Source organism: Pyrus communis, chromosome 11 (assembly GCF_963583255.1).
Source record: "Pyrus communis chromosome 11, drPyrComm1.1, whole genome shotgun sequence".
Taxonomy (NCBI): Eukaryota; Viridiplantae; Streptophyta; class Magnoliopsida; order Rosales; family Rosaceae; genus Pyrus; species Pyrus communis.
In genome coordinates this window covers 23634177-23662144 of record NC_084813.1, presented here as the reverse complement: position 1 = coordinate 23662144, position 27968 = coordinate 23634177, and the positions used below count along the sequence as shown (strand labels likewise).

At 36.5% G+C, this 27968-nt stretch overlaps 5 protein-coding genes and 1 pseudogene across 5 annotated transcripts; 1 reads left to right on the top strand and 5 right to left on the bottom strand.

Annotated features, from left to right (window-relative positions):
* Positions 1-149: 149 nt before the first annotated feature.
* Positions 150-3601, bottom strand: LOC137708072 (probable WRKY transcription factor 3). Its single transcript, XM_068447055.1, has 4 exons — positions 2878-3601; positions 1457-2154; positions 1204-1362; positions 150-758 (listed from the first exon to the last, which is right to left on the bottom strand). The coding sequence occupies exons 1-4, from the start codon at positions 3328-3330 to the stop codon at positions 476-478; spliced, it is 1593 nt and encodes a 530-aa protein (XP_068303156.1). The 5' UTR covers positions 3331-3601; the 3' UTR covers positions 150-475.
* A 4606-nt stretch (positions 3602-8207) lies between these two features.
* LOC137708594 (uncharacterized) lies at positions 8208-9874 on the bottom strand (annotated as a pseudogene).
* Positions 9875-12550: 2676 nt separating this feature from the next.
* On the bottom strand, positions 12551-13944 carry LOC137749313 (early nodulin-like protein 20). The gene is made up of 2 exons (XM_068489406.1): positions 13669-13944; positions 12551-13006 (listed from the first exon to the last, which is right to left on the bottom strand). Exons 1-2 carry the CDS (start codon positions 13838-13840, stop codon positions 12660-12662), a joined length of 519 nt encoding a protein of 172 aa, XP_068345507.1. The 5' UTR covers positions 13841-13944; the 3' UTR covers positions 12551-12659.
* Positions 13945-16232: 2288 nt separating this feature from the next.
* Positions 16233-17844, bottom strand: LOC137708456 (early nodulin-like protein 17). Its single transcript, XM_068447541.1, has 2 exons — positions 17529-17844; positions 16233-16904 (listed from the first exon to the last, which is right to left on the bottom strand). The coding sequence occupies exons 1-2, from the start codon at positions 17701-17703 to the stop codon at positions 16567-16569; spliced, it is 513 nt and encodes a 170-aa protein (XP_068303642.1). The 5' UTR covers positions 17704-17844; the 3' UTR covers positions 16233-16566.
* A 1920-nt stretch (positions 17845-19764) lies between these two features.
* LOC137708052 (chorismate mutase 1, chloroplastic-like) lies at positions 19765-23177 on the bottom strand. Its single transcript, XM_068447031.1, has 6 exons — positions 22875-23177; positions 21680-21905; positions 21508-21594; positions 20590-20733; positions 20329-20421; positions 19765-20239 (listed from the first exon to the last, which is right to left on the bottom strand). Exons 1-6 carry the CDS (start codon positions 23054-23056, stop codon positions 20000-20002), a joined length of 972 nt encoding a protein of 323 aa, XP_068303132.1. The 5' UTR covers positions 23057-23177; the 3' UTR covers positions 19765-19999.
* A 2106-nt stretch (positions 23178-25283) lies between these two features.
* On the top strand, positions 25284-27654 carry LOC137708424 (pentatricopeptide repeat-containing protein At3g29230). The gene has a single exon (XM_068447502.1). It carries the CDS (start codon positions 25389-25391, stop codon positions 27204-27206), a length of 1818 nt encoding a protein of 605 aa, XP_068303603.1. The 5' UTR covers positions 25284-25388; the 3' UTR covers positions 27207-27654.
* The last annotated feature ends 314 nt before the right edge of the window (positions 27655-27968 follow it).

The window sequence follows — 27968 nt, the reverse complement described above, 5'->3', positions numbered from 1 at the left end:
GGCCCCTAAGGAGGGTGGGAACAATATCGTGTTACGACGAAATCGAAACTAGGATGTGACAGGATGTCTAACATTTGCTCTCTCATGAATGGCACACGAGCTTACATGTGAGAAATATAACGAAAAAGAAAAAAAAATGTAGACGGAAATAATTGAAAAAAAGCGGGGTAGATTTAAAGCACATTTATACATCAGTTGTATACTTCTATATTCGCATTTCAGCGTGACGTAATTCTACACAAATACAACCCTATTTCTGCATTCGTATTTACAAATAATGTCGGGCTTATGAAGCCAAACCTACAAACCATCTACATGTGCAGCAATGCATATCAACAAAGATGGCACACAGTGACATTCACCACTCAAAAAACCTTTCCTTTCTTTATTCTCCGTATTCGTTCATTTTGCATCGTGTTAGTTGTTGGACTTGACTACTAACCTTTACTTACATAACGTATTTCACTGAAGCACTTCAAACAACGATTTGTTCTTCTTTTAGCTGAAGAAGTACCGGTCTCTGATCATTGTTTCCATATTCTCTGCCTTTAAGTAGGGTATGCTGAGGAGCGCCGGACACGGGTGGTTTTAACTGTGATGCACTATTATTGGCCGTGCTGTGGCTGCTGTTTCTTGCTGCTGGAACATCATGGTTGTGTTTGCCTTCATATGTAGTGATGACAGCTTTAGCGTCAGTGGAAGCTCTCTCAACATGCTTACGGACATTGCACCCCGCAAACGTGCATTTGTAATAGCTCCTGTTAACAAGTTTGTATCAGATAACATGCTCACAAAAGGACGATCATTTCTCCAGTGGAAACAAAAACATTAGAATTAAATTGTTCACATATTGCTTAAATGTACGCTAAGGATGTGACGCTCTAAGATCAGAAAGTAGTTGTTTCTTAATCAATCGGAGCATAAGTAATCCTGAATTCATCCCAATCCCTAAAGATTTTCCGAATTCAACTCTATATATCATCTAATAGTTCTTGATTTCACCTCCATCATACAAATAATGTGCAAAGAATTCTCGGAATAATTTATTGCCCATTTTAACTCGGCCGAGAAAGATGCAAGCCTATTACTTCATTAATAGTGAGTATTAACATGTAAGAAACAATGTAGAGAGTGCTTGCCTTTGCATATAATGCGATCCGTAAAACTGAAAATAAGAAATATTTATATGGAGGAAGTAACCACCTTGGATGAGGATTCCCTTTGACCACCTTTTGCCCGTACTTGCGCCACCTATAGCCATCATCGAGAAGATCAACCTCACTCCTTGTCTGCACAATGATTTTTGGTTCTGTGACCATCTTCTGTGGCAAAGCTACCTCAGATGCGCCAACGTCTATGTTCCTGCGCTCATTTACAAGGATACTTTAATATTAAGAAGAAAGAAAGGTAAACAATATACTACGATTTTATGCAAAATGATAGTCTTGAAAAATACCTTCTCTTTGCATTTGGTTCATCAGCATCTCCCCCTTCTCTAGTTTCCCCATCACCCAACTCTTCATTGTCACTTCCCCCCGGTAACTGTCCAGAAGCAGCTTCAGTAGATTCCTTATCCCTTTCAGGTTGTGAGTGAGAAGCCACATTTTCACTCAACCTATTTGAATCTCCTACCCTTCTTTGTAATCCGTTTTCAGGCTTAGGCCCATTCAGATCACCATCTTTTGGGCGTTTACTCGGTTGAGGGACTTCATGGTTATGCTGACCTTTGTAGATAATCTCAGTTATTTCGCCACTAGGAGAACGCTCGACTTTCTTTTTGACAGGGCAATTCATATGTGTGCACTTGTAGTAGCTTCGAGGAAATTCACTGCCCTTAACCAGCTTCTGCCCATATTTCCGCCAGTTGTAGCTATCATCTGCAGGCCTATCAGTGGATGAAGGTTGGTATTTCCCATCAGAATGAGATGCCTCCAAGGATTGCCTCACAGAACTTTTAGTATCAGATGTTGAGGGCAATGTAAGCTGCCGAGAAGCTTCCTCGGGCATTAAAGATGGTTGACATGCCTGTGGCTCTGTCGGGGCTGCTACTGAAGAAGGTTGGTAATCAGGTTGCATGTACACACGAGATTGGGCTAATGCAGCTTGAGCAGTAACCTGTGCCAAGGCCTGCTGGTGTGACATTCCAAATGGACTCTGCAATGATATGAAGAAAAATACATGAATACCGGATGCTAATTCAAGTCACCCACCTTCGGAAATCATATTGTATCATGTAAGACAATACAGAATAACACCAACACAAGTCTAGTTCCATATGGTCTGTCACAAGAACGCATCAATATATTGATATGTTTAACCAGATTTGAGAAGCTTTTAACAAAAGTACAATCACAAGAAGCATTAATCAGGAATTATAACCACATCACAAGACTGAACATGATTAGCAATTGAAAAATCAAAACTATATGGGCTTGTTTGGAAGTACTTTTAAAATGGCCGAAACTGCTTTTGGTGAAAATCTTTTTGGGATCAATCCTTACTAAAAATGCAAGTGAAACCTGGAAAGACACATGAAACCTAGAAAAGCACTTTATGTGCTTGTAGAACCCAAAAACATCTTCCCCAAAAGTGCTTTCATCATTTTGAAAGAGCTTCTAAACAAGCCATATATTTTCAGCACTCACAAGCACAAGAAGCACTAATATAGTTGCGCCTATAAAAGCAACATCTTTACACAACTTTGGTGAATCGAATAGGCAACAAAATTGATATTTTTTGAAGAAATCAAACTTCCGTTGCATACAATTTTGTGAAGAAATTCATCATTTCTTAATACTTAACACAAAAGAAAGCAGCTTTTAGCTTTTACCAACCCAACAGTGACAGTAAATTTCGTAGAGATTAAACAAAATTTACCTGAGGTGAATAGAAGCCAGGCGAGTTAAGCAACCCAGAGGGGCTGAGTCCCGGCGGGACAGTAAACAATGGCGGCCGAGCCACCGCCAAACTCATCGGCCTACTCTGCTTAAACCCAGAACTGCCCTCCCCGCCATATTCGGAACCTCCGCCTGATTTTCCCAAACCATCAGCTGGGTTATCGCTAAAAAAGCTCATCCCCCTTGTGGACCCCACCGGCGAGCCCATGGCTCCGGCGAGGAGCTGAGAGAAGGACCTGAAATCCGACTCAGGGTAGGTCTCGAAGAAGCTCGAGACAAGAGTCATCGGACCCGGGCTCGCCCCAGATCCGCCGCTGAAAAAGGCCTCCGCGGACGGCCGCGGCGGGAGTGTTATCACTGGTCTTTGCGGCTGCTGCTGCGGCGGCGGGGCTGAAACTGTGACTCTGTTCGAGCCTTGGGTTTTGGCGGTCATTGATAGTAATATCGAGCAATCAAGCAAGCAGCTTTTTCCTCTGTTTCTCTCTCTGTCTCTCTCTCTCAAGAATCCTCTGTTTTTCTCTCTCTAAAACTCTCTGTTTTTCTGTGTTGTTTCCTGCTGCAGGTGGAGTTGTTTGCTTGGTTTTGTGCTCTGCTCTCAGAAACCGATTGGGTTTTTTCTTGGTGGTTTCGTGCGGTGCTATCCTCAACTTCAAGCGGAAAGTCCACGGAATAAACAGTGAAATTTTAAAGTGAAATTTTAGACAGACGGATGTTTGGTATCTTTTCGTTGCCCTTTAACACGAGATCAAATTTTCTTCTGCACACAAAATAGACAGTCTTTCTGTGGTTTCAATTGCTCACTGACACCTGTTTATAAAGTTTTTTTTTTTTTTTTTTTATTTTATAATTTTGTTGTCATAAAATTAATATGTAAGTCAGTAATTACGGCAAGTCACACTCATTTGGTGTGCACGAAATTTGATCTTCTTGGAACCACTTTGCTTAAACACTTCTAAATCTTCGTTTAATCGTAAAATATTTGTAACTCAAGTGATTAAGCATATTTATTTTTGTATTTGAGTTAGGGGTTTAGATCTCCCCAATGTTGCTTCTATCTAAAGAGAAAAGGCATTTTGTCGTCACTAACTATAACGAAGAGAAAATTTACATGTATCAAAAAAAAAAAAAAACAACAAATGACCGCTAATTAGCTAGGTTTTGATCATGTGACAAACTTGTACATACAATACAATAAGATTATCTCGCCTCTTATTTTCCTTTGCTTCCTTCTCCCTCTCCTCTCACTTTGCTTTTGTTTTTGTTTTTTGTTTTTTGTTTTTTGTTTTTTTTTTTTTTTTTGCCTTTATTAAAAATTCAATATAAGATGATGATGTGATTTAATCGTAACCGTTTAAGTAGAAGAAGAGAAAATGAGAGAGAGATGAGAATGGGAGAGAAGAATCCTCTTCCTTTTTTTTTTTTTTTTTTTGAACAAATGATATTACTTACACTAAGGGAAAGAGGTGGGCTTAGCCTTACAATAAACTAGCAATAATGTGGTTCAAATTCGCCTTTGACAAGAATCGAACTTAAAACCTCTCACTTATAAGTGAAGAAAAATATCACTAAACCGCAGTACTAGTGGCTCCTCTCCTCTTTCCAAAAATACATGGCATGTAAGGCCATCTCCAATCGAATGGTCCAGATGGCCAGAGGGTCGAAAATAGTCCGAAAACCATCTCTAACCGAGGGCTATGCCAAAGGGCTCGTGGGCCCCACTGAATCTGAAAGGGCCAACCAGCTGGCCCAATCTAGTCAGCTAGCCAGCCAGTCCCGGGGTGGGCCAAAAATTCTAGCATTCCTATCGGATATAACCGACAGGAATATATTTAATATAAATATCTAACAGGAATTCCAGGCCAAATTTCAAATGCAACGGCTAGCTGACATCAGCTAGTCGTTATTTTTGAATTTTTTTTTTTTTACAATTTTATTTTATTTTATTTTACACAATTTTTTTCCTATGACTTCCTATAACTTCTATTTTACAAAATTTGTTTTATATTTTTTCTATAACTTCTATTTTACAAAATTTGTTTTATATTTTTTCTAAATTATATTTTTTCTATAACTTCTATTTTACAAAATTTGTTTTATATTTTTTTCTAAATTATATTTTTTCTATAACTTCTATTTTACAAAATTTGTTTTATATTTTTTCTATAACTTCTATTTTACAAAATTTGTTTCATATTTTTTTAAATTCCATTTTTTTCCTATAACTTCGATTTTACAAAATTTGTTTCATATATTTTTTAAATTCTATTTTTTTCCTATAACTTCCTAAGCCATTATACAACATTAAATTAAATTAAGTAACATGAAACAACATTAAACAATATGAAACAATATTAAGTAACATTAACCAACATAAAAATTATACAACATAAAAAAAAACATTTAAAAACATAAAAATCATGCTGACGTCACTTAGCCGTTGGATTTGAATTTAAGTTGTAGTTTTTAAATAATAAATTATGTTTAGCCCTATGGCCCTTTGACCTTCGGTTGGAGACGATTTTTTGTGATAGGGCTAAAACGAGTCCTATGGCCATTTGGCCTTCGATTGGAGATGGAGGCAAATATGGTCATGTACTGTTCATTAAAATATTAATATCTTGGAAGGCTAGAGGGTTAAAACGAGTCTTATGGCCACCCTTCGTTTAGAGATGACATAACACTCAGCTTTATGACGTGGAGCGACAGGAGGAACCACGATAGACGAAGCCCACTCTGATTTGGTTATCACCATCAATTGTGATGGGACCCAATGCTTCTATTATCCAAAATCAGAAAAGAATGTCAGATGAACAGATATTTTTGTAGTAGACCACGTTTTAACGCAACGGCGAAAATTAATTGTATTAATGCATTTTGTGCAAATTCGATTGTAGAAGTCCTTCATTCTAAAAACTAACAATTCGATTGTTAAAAAAAAAAAAAAGATATTTCTCCAAATTTAATTTTTTTAGATGTGTCTTTTTCAGTTTAATTATTCTTCTAAACAAAAAAATCTCCAAAACCATATTTTAAGTTTGTATTTATCATTTATCACCACCCTTACTTTTCTTTTCTTTTCTTTAGTTATTGTTTATGTGCGGCCACCACAATCATTTTATTTTGGCAGCCTATGCAAGCAACGGGCAATGTGTTCTGACTTTTCGACATTTCCAATTAAAAAAATTAAAAAAGAAAATAGTAAAAGTAATACATGCTGTAGCATTCCATTTTTTAATTATATATATTTTTACACGTATAATTTAATAATTTTCAAAACATTTTTTGATTTTTTCAACCGAGAAGATTAAAATGAAGCGCTGCCGCAAAGAACATTCTGGTAGTCATATATATTGAAGAAAATTCGAAATTCGAAATTAATATTTTAATAATTTGATAAAAAAAATATTTTGTTAATAAATACAACTACGTGTGGAATGTGGATGCTTAAACTTGTTGACGTACGTAAGCTATGAACATGAATTAAAATTTGAAAAAAAATGTCAATTTAAAAACAGCTGGAGTTTGCTTGCTATGTTTTATAAATTCACACCACACGTATCATGTATGGAAATTAGTCCACATTGGAAGGGTTTTATGTGAATGGATCTATCAACTCTTAGTATCGTTGGTTAGTTAGGTTAGAGCGGAAATGCCCTATTTTATACGTCCGAGTATGATACTTTTTGGGTAGGTAAAGTAGAATATCCGCTTGAAATAGCGAAAATAAATCATATTCGTCGTGGAGATGAACTTTCGCATACATCGAATGCCACGCTAGTAGTATTGCCATACTCTCTTTTGGCCTTCTACACTCCTCAGATTCATTTGGTTTCTTGATTTTTCTTTGATCTATGAAATTCAATAGCTATAAAAAGAGAAGTGCAAGAGGTGAAAATGAGAGTACAAAAATCCCATTTAAAAAAATTTAAACTACATGATGGTGTATAATCGAGTTTGCAATTCTAATTATGAAAAGAAGAACTTGAACTTAGGTGCAAAGGAACCCACAACTCACATTAGCATGACAATGCATAATTGAGTTTGCAGTTCTATATATGTCACATATGAACAATGTTTGGCTACTTAAGGACGAGTAAAAACTCCTACTCAAAACTTTTTGAGTTCGAATCACAGAGTTTTGTGCTTATAATCATAACCGTTTATATTATGAATTACTATGTAAATATCATATTTGCAAAAAAAAAAAAAAAAAAAAAAAAAGAATAAAAACTGAAATCGTTTAGTCAATTTATTATAGCAAATGCATAGATAGTTCGTAATGCTTTTGTCAATTTCATGTATCTATTTTTATACAGTTCGATAACTAAACGACTTTAATTTTAATTGATTTTTTTACAGAGAAGATCTTATAAAATAACCCGGAAGTATAAGGAGGAAGATCCTCTACCCTCTTAATCTCTCTACCCTTCCATGCCCTCCTATTTGAACGGTCACGGTTAAGCCACGTCAACATCTCATATTGATTTTTTTTTTTTATATATAGATAATAAGACAAAAAGAATATATGAGAAGAGAGGATGGAAGAGAATGAGAATAGGAGGGTAGAGAATCCTCCTCCGAAGTATAAAGTATGGCAGCTGTACACTCCCATACCAATAATAGAAGCAGAAAGGTGGGACTTGGAGTAGTTGCATTAATCTTTGGTGGGGATCTTGGATTTTCATACTTTTGGTGGTTGGGGGCAAAAGGTGGGACTTGTAGTTGCATTCATCAAGATTTTCAACCAAGTTGTGCTTCATCATATCAGTGAGTGAATTACAACATGAAGTCCCCAACACAAGCTGCATATTGTCAACATGTACTAATTTTTGTGAAGAAATATTTATTTCTGGTTGCACAAAATCAAAGTTGTTTATCCCCAATTTTCACTTTTCTTTTCCTTTAAAAAAAATAAAAAATTTAACGACGAGGATAATACTTGATTCCTTCTAAAAATAGGAGCTCCTACTTTCCATCTAATGATAGTTTGACATGCGAATAGAGATTTTCCTTTCTGTGATTTTTATGGGATGTTTATGTATATATGTTAAGCTCTGATTTATAGGAAGGAGGAACGACTCTTTGCAGGGAATGAGCCAAGCAATGTCCCAATAATATAGAGTTTGTTTGAAAGTGTTTTTAAATGGTTGGAAACACTTTTAGTGAAAATGTTTTTGGAACCAATTCTTTATCAAAATACTAGTAAATCCTATATTAAAAAAAAAAAAAAACACTAAGTACTTTTAGAACCAAAAATATTTTCTTTACAAGCATTTTCAGTCATTTTAAAAGCACTTCCAAACGAGCCATAAACTAATGTAATTTTCCATTAGGAATTGACATCTTCGGAAAGATTCATAGACAATTTCACCTTTTTTCTAAAAAAATTTACCTTTTAATGGTAAAATGACGTACAAAAATTGTCTCAAGACTTTCGACTCTTCAACTACTTCAAGGCTTCAGGCAAATACAAATTGGCACCTCAAATGGGGGTTCTAAAGAACGGTGCAAAACCATCGATGGAAGAATCCATCGCCCTTTCAAAAGGTATGTCTCTACGGTGGAGATGGAGTGATCACATTTTAGTCTCGTAGAAGTAAGTTGTGGAGACGGCCTGACCTTCAACATCGTAAGTGCGAACCAGTCTCTGTCTCTTGCCAGGACCCTCAAGCCAACAGAACTCCAAATGGAACGACAATGATTCTGCAACATTGTTTCCTACATCGCACGGGCATCCCACGTACATGCCTCCAGGCAATAGAGTCATCTGGTAACCTCCGTTGAAAGTAATCAAGCTGTCCGACTTGATCCCCGTCCAAGGCACACTAGTTGTGACATCACCCGCAGCGGAGGTGGAAGTGATGCCCTGACATAATTTATGAATGATGAGAAATGAAACGAGGAAGAAAAGACTCAATGAGACATTTTGATTTTTCGTCCCATGTTCTCTCAAGAGGGATTTTCTTCGAGTGGAAGATACCTGAATAACGTGGCCGTTATCATCCATCTCAAGTGTTGCTACTATATCAGCTTCAGCCATTGTTGATCCATAAACACCACTTCGTTTTGTTACGGAGTGACCTTTCCACGTACCAAGAAATGGCACAATCCTGTCTGTCTTTTCCTGAGACCATTCAAGGAAACTTAATTATATGCATCACACCTAAAAACAAATACGTAACTATAAAAATCAAAATTTCGTTTATACAAGCCTTCTTTGTGATACATACCATGTTATTGTCGAGGGCAGGAGGAAGAACTGCCCCATCTCCTCTTTCCTCCAGGAAGATGAGAATCATTTCGATAATGCCTTTTGGGTCCATGATGTGGAAAGCTCTTACTCACATATCTTTCTCTAGTGAATGCAGACAACTTTCACATACAATAGCAGGACGACGGGAAGGAAGCTTTAGATTTCTACACGATGAACAAAAATTGAAGAGGACAGAGATCAACATATAATAAGGTATAGAAACAAGAAGCTCAATAAAAAACATATTGACGAAATGCACCTTAATTCATCACACCAATGGACAAGAAACATGTTATTACACTAAGTACTATACTCTCATTGTGTATAGTTACATCGGTGAATCATAAAGAGCGTCATCTGACAGAGGAACCACTCACTTTGGTGATTCTTCACCGGTGTCATCTTCCCCAAGAACGCCCTGTCTCAGCACTGTTTCTAACATGCCAGCCGTCTGGTACCTTAGCGAAAATGCTTTCTCATTGGGGAAGAAGCCAATCTGCAGACTAATCACAACGGATGTTCAACGGAAAACAATTCATCACAAAACTAGTTTCTAAGCTATAGATCCAATCCCCAAACACTCTGAAAACCTCACCTGCTGATACTTGTCCACCGTGAACATGTTCATTTCTTTAATTTTGTACTCCGCCCACTCCACCTCGTCATCTAATTCAGAAAATGAATTGCTTGATGGAGCTTGTTTAATATATAATCTGCAAAGCATGATATCATTAAACCATCAGAACAAACTAACCATGCTCACTAATATTCAATACACAAATTTCATTTCAACCAATCTTAAACTTTTTGCTTATCTGAAGCTTACGTTTGAATGAGACTGATGAGTTCAGCTTCCCCATAAGAGCTAGCTGCAAGCTTTGTATTCACTTTATGCAACAGATTCCCAACAGTATCAAATTGCTAAAATATCACTCAAACTAATTAATAACCTGGACTAATCAATCACCAGAACCCATATGATTCCTATTATCTGAACATACATAATCTGTTTGGCTGTCCAGAAAATGCAGGAATAAAAATTCAATCTTCATTAACTCAACAAGATTTACATGCGTTTTGCTCAGAAAGTTGAAAATTTTGCAGTCTTTACAAACGAAACATAAAACAAAATCCCATTTAAATTCTAATTTTTTTCCTGCGTTTTCTCAGCAACCAAACACATCCCAAATTTTAGAGACCAAACCAGTTACTTACAAAGAAGGAACCTTGCCAATTTCCCACGGTGAGGTTAACAAAGCGGCAAAGATTGTCGATGCTCATTGCTTCCTCGCTGGGCTTTCGAGCTTCATCTTGTACTGCGGTGGAAGACGACGAGTTGGAAGCTCGGATTCCGGGGCTCCGAATTGTAGAAATGGAGCGAGAAAACGGGTTCGTCGTGTAAAGGTTGGTGGGTAGGAGTTGGATTTTGTTGAGGTTTGGTGGGTTGGGGATGGGAGGGAGTGAAAGTGAGCAGCAGTAAGTGGAAGCCATGAAAGCAAACTGTGAAGAGCTCAGAGCAGAATAGAGCAGAAGAAGCTGCTCTGTTTTGTCATCTTATCTCAAAAATGGGTTTTCAAGGCCCATGCTTTTTTTACCCTAAAACTACTAGGCTAAAGCCCCCTTCAAATCAAAGCAATAAACATTTGGGAATTTTAATGAAAAGTTTTCGGTAATATTTACTTTAACAAAAAATTATATGTTTACACTAAAAAATCAATCCTGGTACTATTTATTTTACCATTTATTTTGTTCTTATCGTTAAAACTCAAAATTTTCAAAATTTTTTTATTAGTTTCCTTAAAATTAGTTAAACGATGGAGTCAACTTTCAATTTCGAACGCAATGATAATACATTTATCTTGTGAAATATGTCCAAGGAGAAACAAAGTAAATGGGTAAAACACGACATAAATTTGGAAGAGAGATTTTAAATGAGCTTATAAATCTATATGTATTCAATGGAAGTTTACAGGTATAGATTTTTAAAAAGTTTTATAAAATTCTAAGAAAATTAAAATGTATTCACGTTTGAAGTAGTTCATAAAACTCCAAATGTATTCAATTATGATTGAATTTTAAAGTATTTTAATAATAAAAAAATTTGATGGATTTAGAGGAATTTTATAATGTTTTTGAGGCTTGATAGAATCAGGCCTCAGCCCCTAAATTTTTTAATGATTTCACCAAAAATTCACGTATATGTTAAACTCAGTGGATTTATAACTGTTTTAAAATATTTTAAAATCTCAATTCACTACAACTCATTATCCATTACAACTTATTAAATGGTTCATAATGTACCGAAGGAGAGATTTTACCAAATGAAAGATTTTTCAATATGTCGGATCGTACAGTACATAAGTATAATAAAAAATTGTTTGAAAATTAAAATAAATTCGAATCAAATTATATTAACAATTGATGTACCGTGATTTGTTTCCGACATACTGAAATAATTCTCTTACCCAACATGTTTAATGAGTTGTTTGTTAATGTTTTTTCTGTTTCAAAACCCCCAAATAATCGGGAAGAGATCATCTTTGGATCTCTCCCACCAAATCTTAGGGATCCGGATTCTTAAAATTTGATCAAATGGTTACAAACAAGGGGCCCTCTAAAAGTTATAATAATTGTAGCCGTTGGATCAAATTTCAAGGGTTCGAATCTCCGGATCCCTAGGATTTGGTGGGAGAGATCCGGAGGGGATCTCGTCTCCAAATAAGAATAATACTTGGCTACTCAAAACTTTTAATGTTTTAATCATAGAGTTTTATGTTTATAATCAGAATCATTCATACTATGAATCACACTGTAAGGATCATCTCTGCAAAAAATAAATTAAAACTAAGGTCGTTTAGTTAATCTATTTTAGCAAATACGTAGACGGTTCGTAATGCTTTTACCAATACCGTTCATTTGTTTTTAAGTAGTTGATAATTAAACGACCTTAGTTTTAATTGATTTTTTGCAAAGGTAATCTTAGAATGATTTATAATATGAACAATTCTAATTATAAACACGAAATTATATAAATCGATAACAAATATTTGAGTAGTCAAATACTGTACCCCAAATAATCTCTCGCCACCCAGTCTCTGCTGCTGCTGCTGCTGTCTCTCTCTCTCTCTCTCCCTCCCTCAAACAAAGTAGAACAAAATAATACTACATGATACATCGCTTTCTCTCTCTTTCTCTCTCAGCCATAAATTTTCAACGCTCAAAGATCTCAGCGAAGTCTTGTTAATCAGGAGAACCCATTAGCAATGGTTCTTGCTAGAGGGAAAAAAAAAAAAAAATCATGCCAAGTATTGGGCAAGCTTAGAAATTCGTAAGGGATAAAGAACACCAAAAAAATTGCAAATTGGAGTTTAATCTGGGCATGAAAGTTCAAGAATTTCATTCAATTCACGGCTACAATTAAATGCCTTGCATAATCTTGCACCCAATATAACATACAGAAGATCCCGATCATCACCACATATAATTCGCTTTTATATATAACTAACTAGCTAGAGCGTCCACATTAAAGCTAAGCAAAGCGCAATGGATAGAAACAACATCTCAGCGGCGGAGGAGGTTAGTGAATTTGGAGGAGAAGCAACACTTGTAGCCGGAGCAAGTGCTGGAGCGAGTTCCGGAGCAGGTGGGAGTCCATCGTGGACAATCAGATAAAGTTTCATGCCATGCCAGCAGTAACCTCCGCCGGAGAGGAAGTAATACAGCCTTGCCTCTGTGAGTTGATACACATCTCGCCCTCCCCGGGTTATGTTCTTTATGAAGCCTTGATCATTGCAGTTCTCGTAGCTCGTCTTGTTCACCTCCAGAACATTGTAGTACCTCTTGTCAAAGTCGAATACTTGAAAACAAAGCAATGTTTGCTCAAAGTCAGTAATTTCTAATGCACAACTAAAGCAAAAAAAGTACAACCTCATGCCAACAAAACTGTTTCCAATTATGTAATTTTATCTTTGCTTTACAAATGAACAACTCTTTGGTTGCGCCCAATGGTGAAGCTAGGAAATTTTCATCGGATGGTCTAGCATAAAGATTTAAATCTTTATAAACAAAAAAACTTAATACCTTCAGAGTATGCTCTAGCTTAGGAAAATTTCACAAGGTGAGCCGAGACTTTTCGTTATTAAACAAATACGTATTAAAATTCAAATAAATCCAAACTTGTACATGTACAAGAAGATATGAAAAAATGATGTAACAAAAAGAGATGATTTGTAAATTGTATTATATAATTTTATATGGTTAAACCAAGAGAATTAAGATTAATGACTAAATATAAAATGAACTACATTCGAAAATCAAAAAAAATTACATGTAAAATATTCATTTTTTACGGAAAGCTACCTAGGTTATAGCCCAGGTAGCTCTTAACATGGCTCCGCCATTGGCTGCGCCAAGGCTCTTCCTTCTCGGTATAATTTATCAAAATTTTGAGTTGAGAATTGTTTTAGAAGATGTCAAATACACATATATTTTGTGAGAGAGAGATGATGATAAACGTACTGAGCCATTCGCCGACGTAAACCTGTTCATTTGCCGCCCACTTAGTGTAATTGACGTTCTGATCCCAACCCTGTTTGCCTCCCACCTTATGCAGAATAGCAGTTGCAGACGCCATTAGCCACCCCACCGTTATTACCACCGCCGCCATCACTCCCGAACTCATCATCCGCATCGCTTAACTTCACACACTAATGTCTGCTTTCTCTGTAAACCCTAATTTATAATTGTTTGGCAAATAATGATGATGGTAGTGGTGGTATTTATTCGGAAGGTGAAGGGACGAATGGTATCAGCCTCAAGAGGAACGTGGGGGGTTTCTTTTCGAGCTCAAACCACGAGGGTATGAGTCAAAATTACATGATAGGTTACTTACACACTTGCATGAAAGACACGAAGGCTTTTTGGTTTCTTTGTGTACGTGGCGTGAGGTGATTGTTGGTTTCAAATAAGTTGGTGACATTGGTGGGGTCCAAGTCATCTCAACTCCCATCCTACAAAGAATGTTTCAGAGCAGTTACAATCGTTACACTTGCTCGACTGACTGACTGACTGACTGACTGGTTGAATTTGAGGAGATTTTTATTATGCTGCATGTTAAGGAAATTCTTTCAAATAAGTAATTATTCATATAATTTTTTCATCATTTCATTTTTTTTGCACAATATTTTATAATATTAGAACAAAAATTAACGTTAAATTATGAAATCAGAGAAAGTCCATGGAGAATATACTTTGAGTGTAAAATCATAATTTTTGGTTTCAAACATCCAAATAAGTTACCATATCAAAATTAATAGCAGGCCTAAAAACCTTTAGACTTATGGGAATTAAATCCCATACAGATCCATTTTGTGGGGATCCTCACATCTTAGTCGTTCATCGTATATCGTGCGGAGATAATCATTTTCCCATACGGAATTTTTTTTATTTAAAATTAAACACAAATAGTATCTGACGAAAAATGGTTGCACGATGTACGATAAACGGCTAGAGATCCCCACAATGTGAATTCAGAGAGGATCATTTTCCAGACTTATGCTCAAATTCGAAGAATAATAATTAATTAAAATAAAATCAAAAGTTTTGGTTTCCAAAAATCCAAATGAAATATTGTATCAAAATTAATAGCCGGCCTAAAGGCCCTTAGATTTATGCTCACATTCGAAGAATAATATGGTTTTGAAATGAAAGGACATTATCAATTATTTTATATAGTGTTTAGAAGTTTTTAATTGTATTTCACAGTTTTTAAAGAGTTAGGTTCTTCGTCACGTATACAATTACATAAATTTAACGGTCAAAATTTCCAGAATAAGATACCACGGAGTGTAAGAGAAGGAGAATTTCTGAAGTTTGGGAGTGTTTTGGTGTTGGTATTTTAGCTGGTTCAGTGCAGAACAAGGCTTCCCGGGGGGGGGGGGGGGGGGGGGGGGGGGGGGAAGCAAGCCACCTGCTGCAAAGCAAACGAACAGATTCTTAAAATTTGATTTTGATTTGATTTGAAGAGAGAAACTAAAGAAAAGTAAAAAAATTAAAGCCTGCCTAAATTTTTTTTTTTTTTTAAAAAGCAGTAATATAAAGCATGAAGAGAGAGAGAGAGAGAGAGAGAGAGAGAGAGAGAGAGAGAGAGAGGATGAACTTGTCTGTGTCTGAGAAAGAAAAACAACCCCACTCAAACTTGCAAAATCAAATAAAGGAAAAGAAGGAAGAATAAAAGCAAATTTGATCCTACATAGAAACAAAGATAGCAAGAAAAAATTAAAAATCTAACACAAAAACACAAAAGAAAGTAAACAGAAATTCTATTTAAAAAAAAATTGAAATTACCATTATTAAGAAGACGGAGAGGTGCAAAACTATTACATTGATTTAAGGGAGGAAGAATTTCGAACCCGATACCCATGAATATAAACCCAACATCCTATCTACTAGAATACTGAACCACACGATGAGTAAACAAAAATTCTTTCTTAACAACACTATACTTTGAACCACTCTAATGTATAAAAAAAAACTTAGGTAAGTCTTCAATATTCCAGACTACTAGGTAGTCCAGCTTTATATTCATTAGATTAACAAGTAACCAAAAATAATATTTTTACAATTAAGATAACCATCAATTTTCCGTACTACTAAGCAGTCCGAACTATAAAAGAAAAATTAAAAAAAAAAAAAAAAACTGAGGTCAGACTTGTAGAAAAAGGACGGACACACTGCCAACTTCTACAGAGCAAAATGAAATCATGCAAAAGGGATAATGCCCCATGTGCACCTAATTCACCCATTAGATATGACATGGAAATTGCAATGGGAACAAATGAGCCCAAAGAACCCATGTCTTCTTTTTCGTCTTTGGTCCAGTGATGTGGATTTAATGCAAGTTTTCTTCTTGTGGGAAGCTTTAAATGACGAATTTTTTTACAACCGATAGTATTATTACATTTGATGTACAAAATCATGTTCTAGGCAAACTGAAAAATGTCTCCAAAACGACACGCTTAAAGGGCTGGATCCGGCTCCATGATTGAAGGGAATAAGTTACAATTAATTTCAACAAACTTCCGTAATCAACGCATTTGAAAATCCAATAAATAAAAAGTATTAAAAATCATCCAGAAAAGAAAAGAACACTTAAAAATTTCCTCAATCACAACCACTGTCCTCTTTCCACTCCATCAAGGTGAAACTAAAACAACACCAACAAATCACAAAACCCAAAAACCAAAAGAAAAATTAAATCCAAGTAAGGTGGAAGACAATCTCAAGTTGCTTCCCAAATCAATGGCTCAGCTTACTTAGCTAGGAGAATTGTCTAATTTTGATTTTGATAATCCTCACTGTTTAGCGAATTTCGATAATCCTCACTGTTTAGCGAATAAGTTTAAGGATCATATGCCTTCACAGCCGAACCAAGGTGTCCCACATTGCTCCAATGGCGAAAACCACAGGCAAAACAAACTGGGATCTAAAGGTAGGTGTTAGGACACTGCTCTTGCTCTTCACCGGGGAAGCTTTGGGAGGTGGAGGCATGTTTTCAACCTTAACAGCGATCTTCATGCCACCATAGCAGAACCCCTTGCTACTGATGAAGTAGTAGTGCCTTGTCACTTTCAGTGGAACCACGTCTCTTCCGGCTCCCGTGGTCCAGTTGTGAACGGGATGCTCGGCATTGCACGAGACATAGTTGGTCTGATTCACCTCTAGAACATCCATTTGGTTCCTGTCATAAACAAAAACTGAAGGAAAAAGAAACACAATTTACCAACTGGATAAAATATATGGTTTTCTTAGTAGAACTAACCAAAAGATACACTAAAATATGAAAAGTAAATTGAACTAACATTGGCTTTTCTTCACAGCAAAAGCAAAGAGGAAAACAATTACAAAAAGTTGCAGATCTGAGATTTTACATTAGCTTTACACATCAAGAGACAAAATTCAGAAAAGCTCCTTAATTGGTAATCTGATTATATTCAAACTGCATATAACAAACTTAAGTAAAGCAACCCCATATATAATCTGAATAACCAAACTTGTAATCTTTGCTTCTTTTTCTTGCAATTTTCAGCAGGAAAAATTGAATTTTAACTTAAGCTTTACACATCAAGAAACAAACTTACGGTAAAAATGCTTTTCTTTAGTCAAACAAAAATGGAAAAGCAGATTTTAAGCTCAACCCATTAAGCAATTTTCAGATCTAAGTCCAACACAATAAAAAGCGACATCAACCAAAAAAATGAGCTAAAAAGAGAAAATTTGAGCTGAGAATTAACTAACAGAGAACCATAAGCATTGACAGAAAAAAAAAAAAAAGCAGAAACTTAATGGATCTGAGAGAAGAGAAAGAAAGATGAACTTACAGAGCCAGTCTCCATTGTAAAAGTGCTTATCCTGAGCCCAAATTGTATAGTTGACATTGCTGTTCCAACCCATTTTCCCTCCCACCATAAATCTCGTAGCTGATGCTTCTGGAAGTTCCACCACCACCACCAAGCACAAAAGCACCACCACCGCTATAGCTCTCTCTTTCTCCATTGCTCCTCTCACTCTCTCACTCTCTCACAAGCAGTAGCAGTTGCTCTAGAAAGCTCCGTCTAAAAAAGCACTTTGCTTTTGAACTTTTTGGGCCTTTAGTTTAGTTGGGGTAGTTTGTTTATATGAGGTTTCGGTTTCCAGATCTACAAGTACCATGGGCTATTTATCCAGATAATTTCAGTTCCTGTATGGCCGTATGCAAATATTATATTTCTTAAATTTGCACTTTTATGTGTGCCTGTTCATAAATGCAAGAACCTAATTGTTATAAATTAATAAAAGATCGAGTGTTTAGTGATTAAAAATAATTAATTTAAGATTAAGTGTTGGTTGATGACAGTGTTCAAACCAGGTCAATGGGACAAGCTTCTCCTGTCTGAATGTGCTGTTTTGCTGCTGTTGAAGTTAATTAGGCAATCTTTGTAAGTTAAATCTTGAGCAAAATAGTGAAATCCAGCTGAGAGTTACTTGTGGGTTATAGATTTCTTAAGAAACCAAACAATGAGAAGCAAAACTTGTTGAGGAATTCGGTGTGATTTTGAACCACACAATTGTGTTGTGTTTATATTTACTTATTTTAAAATACGTGTGTTTCTTACCTTAAGTTCATGACATATTATGTAATACAACTCTATTAAAACATGTAGATTAATGACACAGCTAACACGACATGACTAAGACGGTAGAAGTTAGTACAAGTGATTTGTAGTTCAAAGCCTTGCACTCGACGTTGCATATTTAAACCCCTTCGATCCCTTTCCCAATACCGCTTGCATAAAAATAAAATAAAAAGATTGTTTCTACTAGTGACCAATGTATAAGGTTTGGTTAGGTTCACAAAGCGTACACATTTAAATTTGGTTGGGTGGGAAAAAAAGGACCTCAATCAATAGTGTCTTTCAATGTTTGGTTAATACAATTGCAATTGTGACATTTTCATAATAATAAGTAAACCTAAAAGCACACAAGTTTTCCCAAAAGTAAACAATATTATGGGTAAATATTGTCAGAGAGACGAGCCATTGATCCACTCTTAACTACTCTGATATTATTTTAACTTATTTATCCATTGCTAAGTATTAAATTTTATTATAAAAGTCTCGATTTTTATTAAAAATAAAACCAAACTTATATATTATATTTTTAAGAAAATTAATGAAAAGAGCTTGAAAACTTTGAGTTTTAATCAAAAGGACAAAAAAGTGTTATAAGTAAATAGTATTAGAATTGATTTTTTAGAGTAAAAATATCATTTTCGTTAAAAATGAACACTACCAAGAATATTTCGTTAAAATTCCCTGTATTTCTTCAGTTTCCCAATATGAAAATTATATTCAACAAATGCTTTCTGCCAGAAGGAGTTGCCGGCCCATTTTTAGATTTATTAAAGTTTGTGGACCAAAGCTCAAGTTATGCAAAGCAACCATCACAAAATCAAATACAAAATGAAATATGGTTATGATAGTTGTCGTTGGCACGTTGTAAAGCATGTGCCTTTTCACTGCTTTCGCTGTACAGGGTGTTTTATTCATGTATTTTACCGATAAGGACATAATTCAAAGAGTGGTTATCATCATCTGAAAATGTTGACCACTCGAGAACAGGTACGTGCAAGCACTTCTATTTATAAACGTATTTATTGCGAGTGTTTTTAAGAGGAATACAAAACACTTGGAAGCATCTGCCTAAGAAATGTTTCTTAATAAAACGCTTCTATACATAATAGTGGTTTTTAAGTTTTTCGCCACATATATCATTCACGAATTTGATTGTTAAACCTTCCCGAAACAGTTACAAACATAACCTCACTAGCCCTCTTCACTTACAAACTATTTGGAAAATATTTACACTTTGGGAAGTGAATTATGACTAATTTTGAGCACCAATACTAGTCTCTAATTGGGGAGAAAATTTTCAGTATGCCGAGGACACGACCCGGCACCAAGTGTAGTAGTACAATTGGTTGAAAACTTGAAAAAAAATTTCTAAACAATACCGAGTCGTATACCTGTCATATTGAAAAAAATTTAGCTGGGTGGCACTAACATTCAAGAATTCAGTAAGCTAGAGTGGGCTGCAACACTTATACATATAGGCTGCGGAACGGGCCTGTACTTATTTTAATCATACAACAATATCATGTCTTTGCCTCCCATCTTAGCATCCACATCAACCAGCAAATTACAGATAAAAGCATAAGCAGCTCCCCACGCTTTTGAAAATAAGCACAATTTATGAAAGCACAAATTTCTGTACGTGGATAGTAATAGATATTCAAGACTAGTTTAGCTGCCTCTCAGTCCAACCTTCTTAACAAGTATTCAACTTGAACTTCCTTGGTCATTGGCATGATCCATTCCCCATATAAATCTGCAACCAAGGTCGGTTTTATCTTGTACACGAGGTTGGGACTTTTCTTTTCCCCTTCGTACAATGTCACTTCTTGCCCGTAAGTTTTGGCCTTCATTTCTACCCTCTTTATGATTGCCTCCTCAACCGTCGGAAATGTCAACAAAGCCATCACCTTGTCCCTGTTCTGAAAAATGAAGAAAACTGACTAAGCACACGGAACATCCAAAACTACTTATGACAGGAGGATAGAGAAATCCATTCAAGATCATGTACCTGTTCGATAATGGCAGCTTCGTAGGACTTTGGATTGGACTGAAACTTGCACTCCGCAACAAATTTACCATAGTGGATTCGCTTGGACAGAGCCTGCCGTCATAGGACACCCCGCGTCAGCATTTAGAAATGCTGCTTAAAAAACTACTCACATATAATTACTGAATCTATTAACCTATATAAGGACATTGCTTATTTCGCCTTCCAAACCGAACAAGAAATGGAAGTTGAGAACAATAATATCAGGTAGGATTTAAATACCTGCAAGCACATTGTGTCACAAACAGCAGTTGAACCGTAATTACCATCATCTCCTTCTTTAACCAGTCTTGGAATAATATCCCTGAAGTACATTTCCCAAACTTTGCTGTTTATATTAATTGAGTTGGCAATGGGATGCAGTACCTGTTTGCAAGTCGGACATATATATTCAGAATGAAAGTGGTTGCCACTCAGAAAACCAGAACAACGATTGCCACTGCCACACAACAATGGTGGTACAAATAGGACAGATGCAGAAAGCGGGGAGATAAAGATAGCTCTCCTATTGGAAGGGCTAGCTCATTGTAGTGAGATTTCAGTTAAACTATGACCTACAAGACATTGTTTCTTTAACTGTTTCCCATCAGCGTTAGATTTTTAAATGTCCAAGTTTTTTGGTAGAATCAAATTTTCTGAATAAATATTTTGTTGCAGATGGATACACATAATTGACTACCATTTTAAGTTTATCTAGGAATGTTATAGATCGAGTTATCTCTTAAATAGTTTCAGATATAATTTTCTTTTGAGCAAGTAATAACATGAAAAGACTCCGTTTTCTGTGCTTTAGACCATGTTGAGCTTCACACATCGGCCAAAAAAGAAAACAAAACCTCCATGTTCAACACAACTTTCTCGATCACAATCAGCCCCATTCAAGTAAGTTATTTATGAGACCTTTTCAAATGTTTCTCATAGTTTGTCCCTTGCAGCATTGCAGGAGAGGGATAAAAAACGCATGTTTTCAGAATTTTCTAAACTATTAAATATATTCTTAAAATTTTAATAAGTGAAAACAGCCATATGGAGGATGTGGGAGGCCATTGCTGTGCCGGGCCTGCATGTGGCCCTGCCGTAAAGATAAGCACAAGCTTGGGCATAATCAATTTCATTGTTCCTAATGTGTGTTACATTTACCTGAGGGTAGTGCAGAGGTGGCAACACTGGTTCAGGTACGTCATCCGGAAAGAAAGGATGCTCATCAGGACTGCTGAATCTGCCCACCTAATCACAATGCAAAGTCAATAAGAAACCCCAGAACAATCCTTTCTTCGAGTTTTCTTATTGTCCATATTACGGTTTAACATACCTGGCCATGAAGCTTTTCTGTTTCTTTAAGAATGTGTTCTACCAAGGAGCCGTGGAAACACTCAACAGGGAAAGCATTGGGGTCATACGTAAGCAAATTATGACAGTATTGAGCTCTCTCTAAAAGGCTAAAAATTATGCTATCCTCCTGCCGGATCAAAGAATGTCTTATACCTTCTAGTGTCAAACTATCGGTTTCATCCATCCTTTTCTTCGTAGCCAATGATCTACACAATAGCCAGTCTAGTATCAGAATCTAGACATAGTAAATTGAAAGCAAGACTCCTAATCCATCCAGTAATCAATAATATGCATTTTTATGATGAACGATGGATTTGAGTGGCAACGAACATACTTTTCTACGCAAAAACATCAGAAAATATATACAGCAAAGACATGCCAGATATCACAACAATCTAAGCTACAAATACTATTCGAAGCAATATATAACACTTCCTGAGAATTTTCATGGTTACATCCAGTGGCGGATCCAGCATTCTTACCCCAAAGGGGTCATAGAAAAAGTTAAATCATGGTACTTTCAAAAACATCTTTTTCAATGTAAACAATTAAGTTATCACTCTACTAACTGGATTACTTGTACCTGAACCAACTTGAAAACTTGAGCAAACTATATTCACTTGAACTTGAATTCATCGGAATACTTGAAGTAGCCTGACTAATTAATCAATTTATTAAGCAAAAGCTCCCTAACAATAACAAAAATAATCAAGTACTTAAATTCTAAGGGGCGATCTCAAGCTAACAAAGCTCTCCACTTTGTGAGGGTTCGGGAAAACGTCTATTGTATGCAGCCTTATGCCTTAACAAAGAAGCTGTTTTCACAACTCACTGTGACCTTTCAGTCACAAAGGAGCAGCCTTTCCCAAATTCTGTTTCAAAATAATATTTTTGAACAATTATTTACTCCTAGACTTGAGGAAAAAAATTAATAATTTTACTCATCTTATTTGGTGCGTATTAAATAATTAGAGACTCCAATCAATCAATGCAGTTTATCTGCACAGAAAAATAAAAGCATGCCAATTTCCAGAAATAACAATACAAAAGCAGAATATATGTATATATATATCTCTCTCTCATAAAAGCAGAATAACCAGCAGATCCATAAAAGGGCAAACAAAGAAAATCAGAGAACCCAACAAGTTTAGGCAAAAGGGTTGCTGGATTTGTACCCAATGGAAGTCGAAGCAGCCTGGACAGATAAATTTGGTTTCTTTGGTAAGGAAGAATTGAGGCATGCGAAGCTGTTGGATTGCGTTGCTTTCAAGGGAAACAAATAATTGGGTCTTGAATTGGAAACATGGGGAGCTGAAAGAGCGGCAGGAGAGGAGGCCATCAGCAGCTTGGCCTCCATGGATGAGAGAGAGAGGGGGGGGGGGAGGAGAGAGATGGGTTCTTTGAGAAATCAGGAGAAAGAATGGAGCTATGGAATTGGGAGAAATACTATGGTGGTGGTTGGAAGGGGGAGGGAGGAGTGGGGTTGGTATAGAGGTTGAATTGTTGGTTGGTAGGCTGAAGACAGAACAGAAAGCAGACCTTGCACATTATTTTTTATGAAAACTAATGAATAAAGTTTGAAAATTTCAATTTTAATGATAAGGATAAAATAAAGGGTAAAGTGGATAATATCAAAATTGATTTTTTTAATGTAAAAATATGATTTTTCGTTAAAATAAACCGTACTAATAGGCTTTATTAAAATTTCTTTTTTTTTTTTCCTGTGTTTTCTGAGACTTTTTGTCGTGATTGGTTTGTTGGATGTGAGCATGTGCGACACTTGAGTTCCAATCTTTCTGTTCGAGTTGCGGAGAAGTGCATTATTAAATAAAAACGACATGTGGTTGTGAATTTATTTATGTCATTTTTTCCTTTTATAGTTATAGAACTTATGTGATATGTTATAATTATGATATTTCAAGTTATTTACATGTTGTTACACATTAAATATGCATAACTATACATAAAATTGACTTAAAATACATTTACTGTGACATCGTGAGCGGAAGTTATCTCACTAATTAAGGGCTCATTTAGAAGTTTTTTTAAAAATGACTAAAAGCAAGCCAAAAGCACCTAAAGTGCTTTCTGCAAAAACCACCATTTATGTGCTTCTTGGAAACTCTTCAAATATTTTTCTAAGATTCACTTACATTTTTAACTAAAAATCGGTTCTTAAAATTACTTTCACAAAACCCGTTTTCAACCATTTTAAAAACAATTCTAAACGAACCCTAAATAATTATCAGCGTTGTCTTAGGTGGATGGAACAAATAATGGTTCTCACCTACCCAGTGACTTGCTAAGTTTGGTCTTCATTTTAGATGTGTTTCAGGAACAATTTGAGAATGACAACAATTTTTGTCACATGGGTTTATTTAAGAAAAAAGAACAAGACAAAAACGACCATGAGATCTCCGCTTTCATTCCTAAACTCTTATCACATGACATTTCTATTTTTATTTGAATTAATGTTTGCTTTGTTTAAGCACTTAGTGGTGAAAGAATATAATTGAGTGGAACGGTTAGTAGGCAAGGCAACTAGGACATATTGAAGAGTGTTTTTCTAGAAGGAAATTTGTAAGATTGAACTTTCCTATATTTTGGACATCACTATAAGGGAATTTAGTAACCAAAATTATGGTGACGATTTTTACACTCTCATTTTTGTCTATTTGCACTCGTATATCATATTTGTTATGTTTTTGTTAACTGAATAAACAAAGGGAAGTAAGGAGCGCAAACAAGAACAATATAAACAACAATAACCAAGCTTTATCCTACTAAATAAGGTCTGCAATATAAATACTAGAACGTCATGCGCTCGATTTTGCACCGAGTCTTCCATTAGCTCTAAATACTCCATGTTTTTTTTTTTAAGTCTCTTTCAAAGTCTTCCTAGGTATTCCTCTACCCATTTTGACTTGATCTTTATTTTCATATTTGCATCATCTAACCAAAGTATATGCAGATTTTAGATTCACGTGTATAAATTACCTTAACCGATTTCTCCCATCTATCTTTAATTGCACCCAACAAAAAAGTGAAAATCACTGCCATATACCCTGGGGCACTAGGATATACATATCCTAAACTGTGTATAATCATAATATAATGTTTTTCTTATCTGAGCAATATTTAGAAGAAAAGTTATAACTCGAGGACAAAGAGTTGAGCTCATTACTCTGAACCAGATTCTCTTCGGATCCAAAAAATCTGAGCCTAAGGATCAAGTGATCTGAACCGTTGAAATTTGATTAAATGACTATAATTATTAAAACTTTAGAGGGACTCCCCTATTTGTAACCATTAGATTACATTTCAACAGCCCGAATCATTTGATCCTTAGAGGCTTATTTTTAGAGATCCGGAGAATAACTGGGTTCATTATTCTGATCAATTCACCTAAATCACGTCAATCAGAATCAATTTGTTTGGATCAAAGCAAAATTGAGTGGATCTAGAGATTGGGCTGCAAAAGCCCACCCTTTCTTTAGCTCTTACAAATTGGGTCAGTCCACTCAGCAACCTCTTCAAATCTCTCTCTCTCTCTCTCTCTCTCTCTCTCTCTCTGAGATAAAAAATCAAGTCCTAGCCACTGCTTCCCACAAACCATAATAACCGCCATGCCTTTTTCACACTGAACACAAAAAAATCCATACTTTCTGCTCCAATCTCTCTCTCCCGCCATGCAAATGTGTGTACCAGTTCGATCCCCGTCGTGGGTTTCCCGGCGACGGATCTTAGACCAGAAGCTCTCCGACCTCCACAGATGTACAAACCTCAGCCACATCAAGCAAGTCCACGCCCAAATCCTCAAAGCCGACCTCCACCAGGACATCCACTCGGCGCCCAAGCTCATCGCCGCTTTCTCCCTCTGCCGGCAGATGGCGCTGGCGGTAAACGTTTTCAATCAGATTGATTACCCAAATGTCCACCTGTACAACACTCTTATCAGAGCTCACATTCAGAACTCGCAGACTTCTCAGGCCTTCGCGGCCTTCTTCGATATGCAGATTAATGGGGTTTATCCCGATAATTTTACTTACCCATTTCTTCTGAAAGCTTGTTTGGGCCGTCCATGGCTGCCGGTAGTTCAAATGATTCATGCCCACATTGAGAAATTTGGATTTGGGTTGGATATCTTCGTGCCCAATTCGCTCATTGATACTTATTCAAAGTGTGGATTGATTGGTGTTAGCGAGGCGAAGAAGCTGTTTGTGGTGATGGAAGAGAGAGATACTGTGTCTTGGAATTCAATGATTGGTGGGTTGGCAAAAGCTGGGGAGCTGAGTGATGCACGCCGCTTGTTCGAAGAAATGCCTGAGAGAGATTCGGTTAGTTGGAATACAATATTGGATGGGTATGTGAAGGCTGGGGAGATGAATGAAGCCTTTGAATTGTTTGAGAAAATGCCTCAGAGGAATGTTGTCTCGTGGTCGACTCTGGTTTCGGGTTATAGCAAAGCTGGGGATATGAGTATGGCAAGAATGATGTTTGATAGGATGCCCTTCAGGAACTTGGTTCCATGGACTATTATTATATCTGGTTATGCCGAGAAGGGGCTTGCGAAGGAGGCGATTATGCTATATGATCAAATGGAGGAAGCTGGATTGAAGCCTGATAATGGTGCTGTTATTAGTATATTGGCTGCTTGTGCAGAGTCTGGTTTGATTGGATTGGGTAGGAAAGTTCATGCCTCAATTGAGAGGAATCAGTTCAAGTGTAGTACTCCTGTCTCGAATGCTTTGCTTGACATGTATGCCAAGTGTGGTGTGTTGGATGAAGCATCTAGAGTCTTTGATGGGATAGCGAAAAAAGATTTGGTGTCTTGGAATGCCATGCTCCAAGGGTTAGCCATGCACGGGCATGGCGAGAAGGCTCTTGAGCTTTTCTCTCGAATGGTGAAAGCTGGGTTTTTTCCGGATAAAGTGACCTTCATTGGGGTCTTATGTGCCTGTACACATGTAGGATTTGTGGAGGAAGGTCTTCATGCCTTCAACACGATGGAGAAGGAGTATGGGATTGTACCTGAAGTTGAGCATTATGGTTGCATGATTGACCTTTTGGGTCGTGGTGGGCGTCTCCAGGAGGCTTTTAGGCTTGTGCATAGCATGCCAATGGAACCGAATGCTGTTATATGGGGTACCCTTTTGGGGGCATGTCGGATGCATAATGATCGGGAACTAGCAGAGGAGGTGCTTAATCACCTAGTTAAGTTAGACCCGTCTGAACCGGGAAACTTTTCCATGTTGTCAAATATCTATGCTGCAGCTGGTGACTGGGCAAATGTTGCCAATGTAAGGATGCAAATGAGGAGCACTGGAGTCCAAAAACCATCCGGGGCTAGTTCCATCGAGGTGGACGACGAGGTCCATGAATTTACAGTTTTTGATAAATTACACCCTAAATCCGACGAAGTGTATGGGATGATTGACAGACTTCGTATCGACTTCAAGCAATTGAATCTGTCATCGCAGAGTATTAGCAATGTAATAGGTGGATAAATTGTGAAAGAGGCATTTATGTGGTGAGCATCAGCTGACTTAAACTTGGCCAGAAACACTTCTGCAAGCCTCCTAATAGGAAAATTTCCAAGGAGAAACTTCTGTCCAATGTTCTTAGATTATAAACTTGTATACTTGTTGATAAATAGAAGGGGATCAATCGTTTAATTTGTTGCATATGTGTATCAGTAGATTGGAATTAACCTCTAACAGTGATCAATGCCATTTATTTTTATCAGTGAGATAATAAGTTTGTTACTGCCTTACTGTGTCACACTAGTACAATCCTTGCAGAGAGCTGGGGAAGTGTCTACAGGTATAGCACCGTATCCATATCACTGCTTGCCACCGCTCTGCCATCAATTTCAAATTTAGGAAATAATATCGCGATCAAATAGCCGGAAAAGGGACGAGAAAGGATCGCTCTTGCTGATATGCTGTAAGTTGTAACTCAACCTTGAATTTCTTAATGAAATATGTTATCTTAAAAACAATTGTACATCGAACTACTGTGTTGTAAGCTATTTCATTCACAGAAGAAAAACTTATCTTAAAAACAATTGCCATGTGTTTTAACTTTTTAACATGATAGTGTGTTACTAATTTAGAATACTGACACAGTGACATCTGTCAAATAATTACATCTAACAAGTTATTGTGCTTCAAAGTTTGGTGAGCAAGTGCCCAACAAACAACTGGGTACAAGTATGACACGTCACCCAGATTGGTTTGATTGATGAGAAAAGCCCCTTACCCACAGAG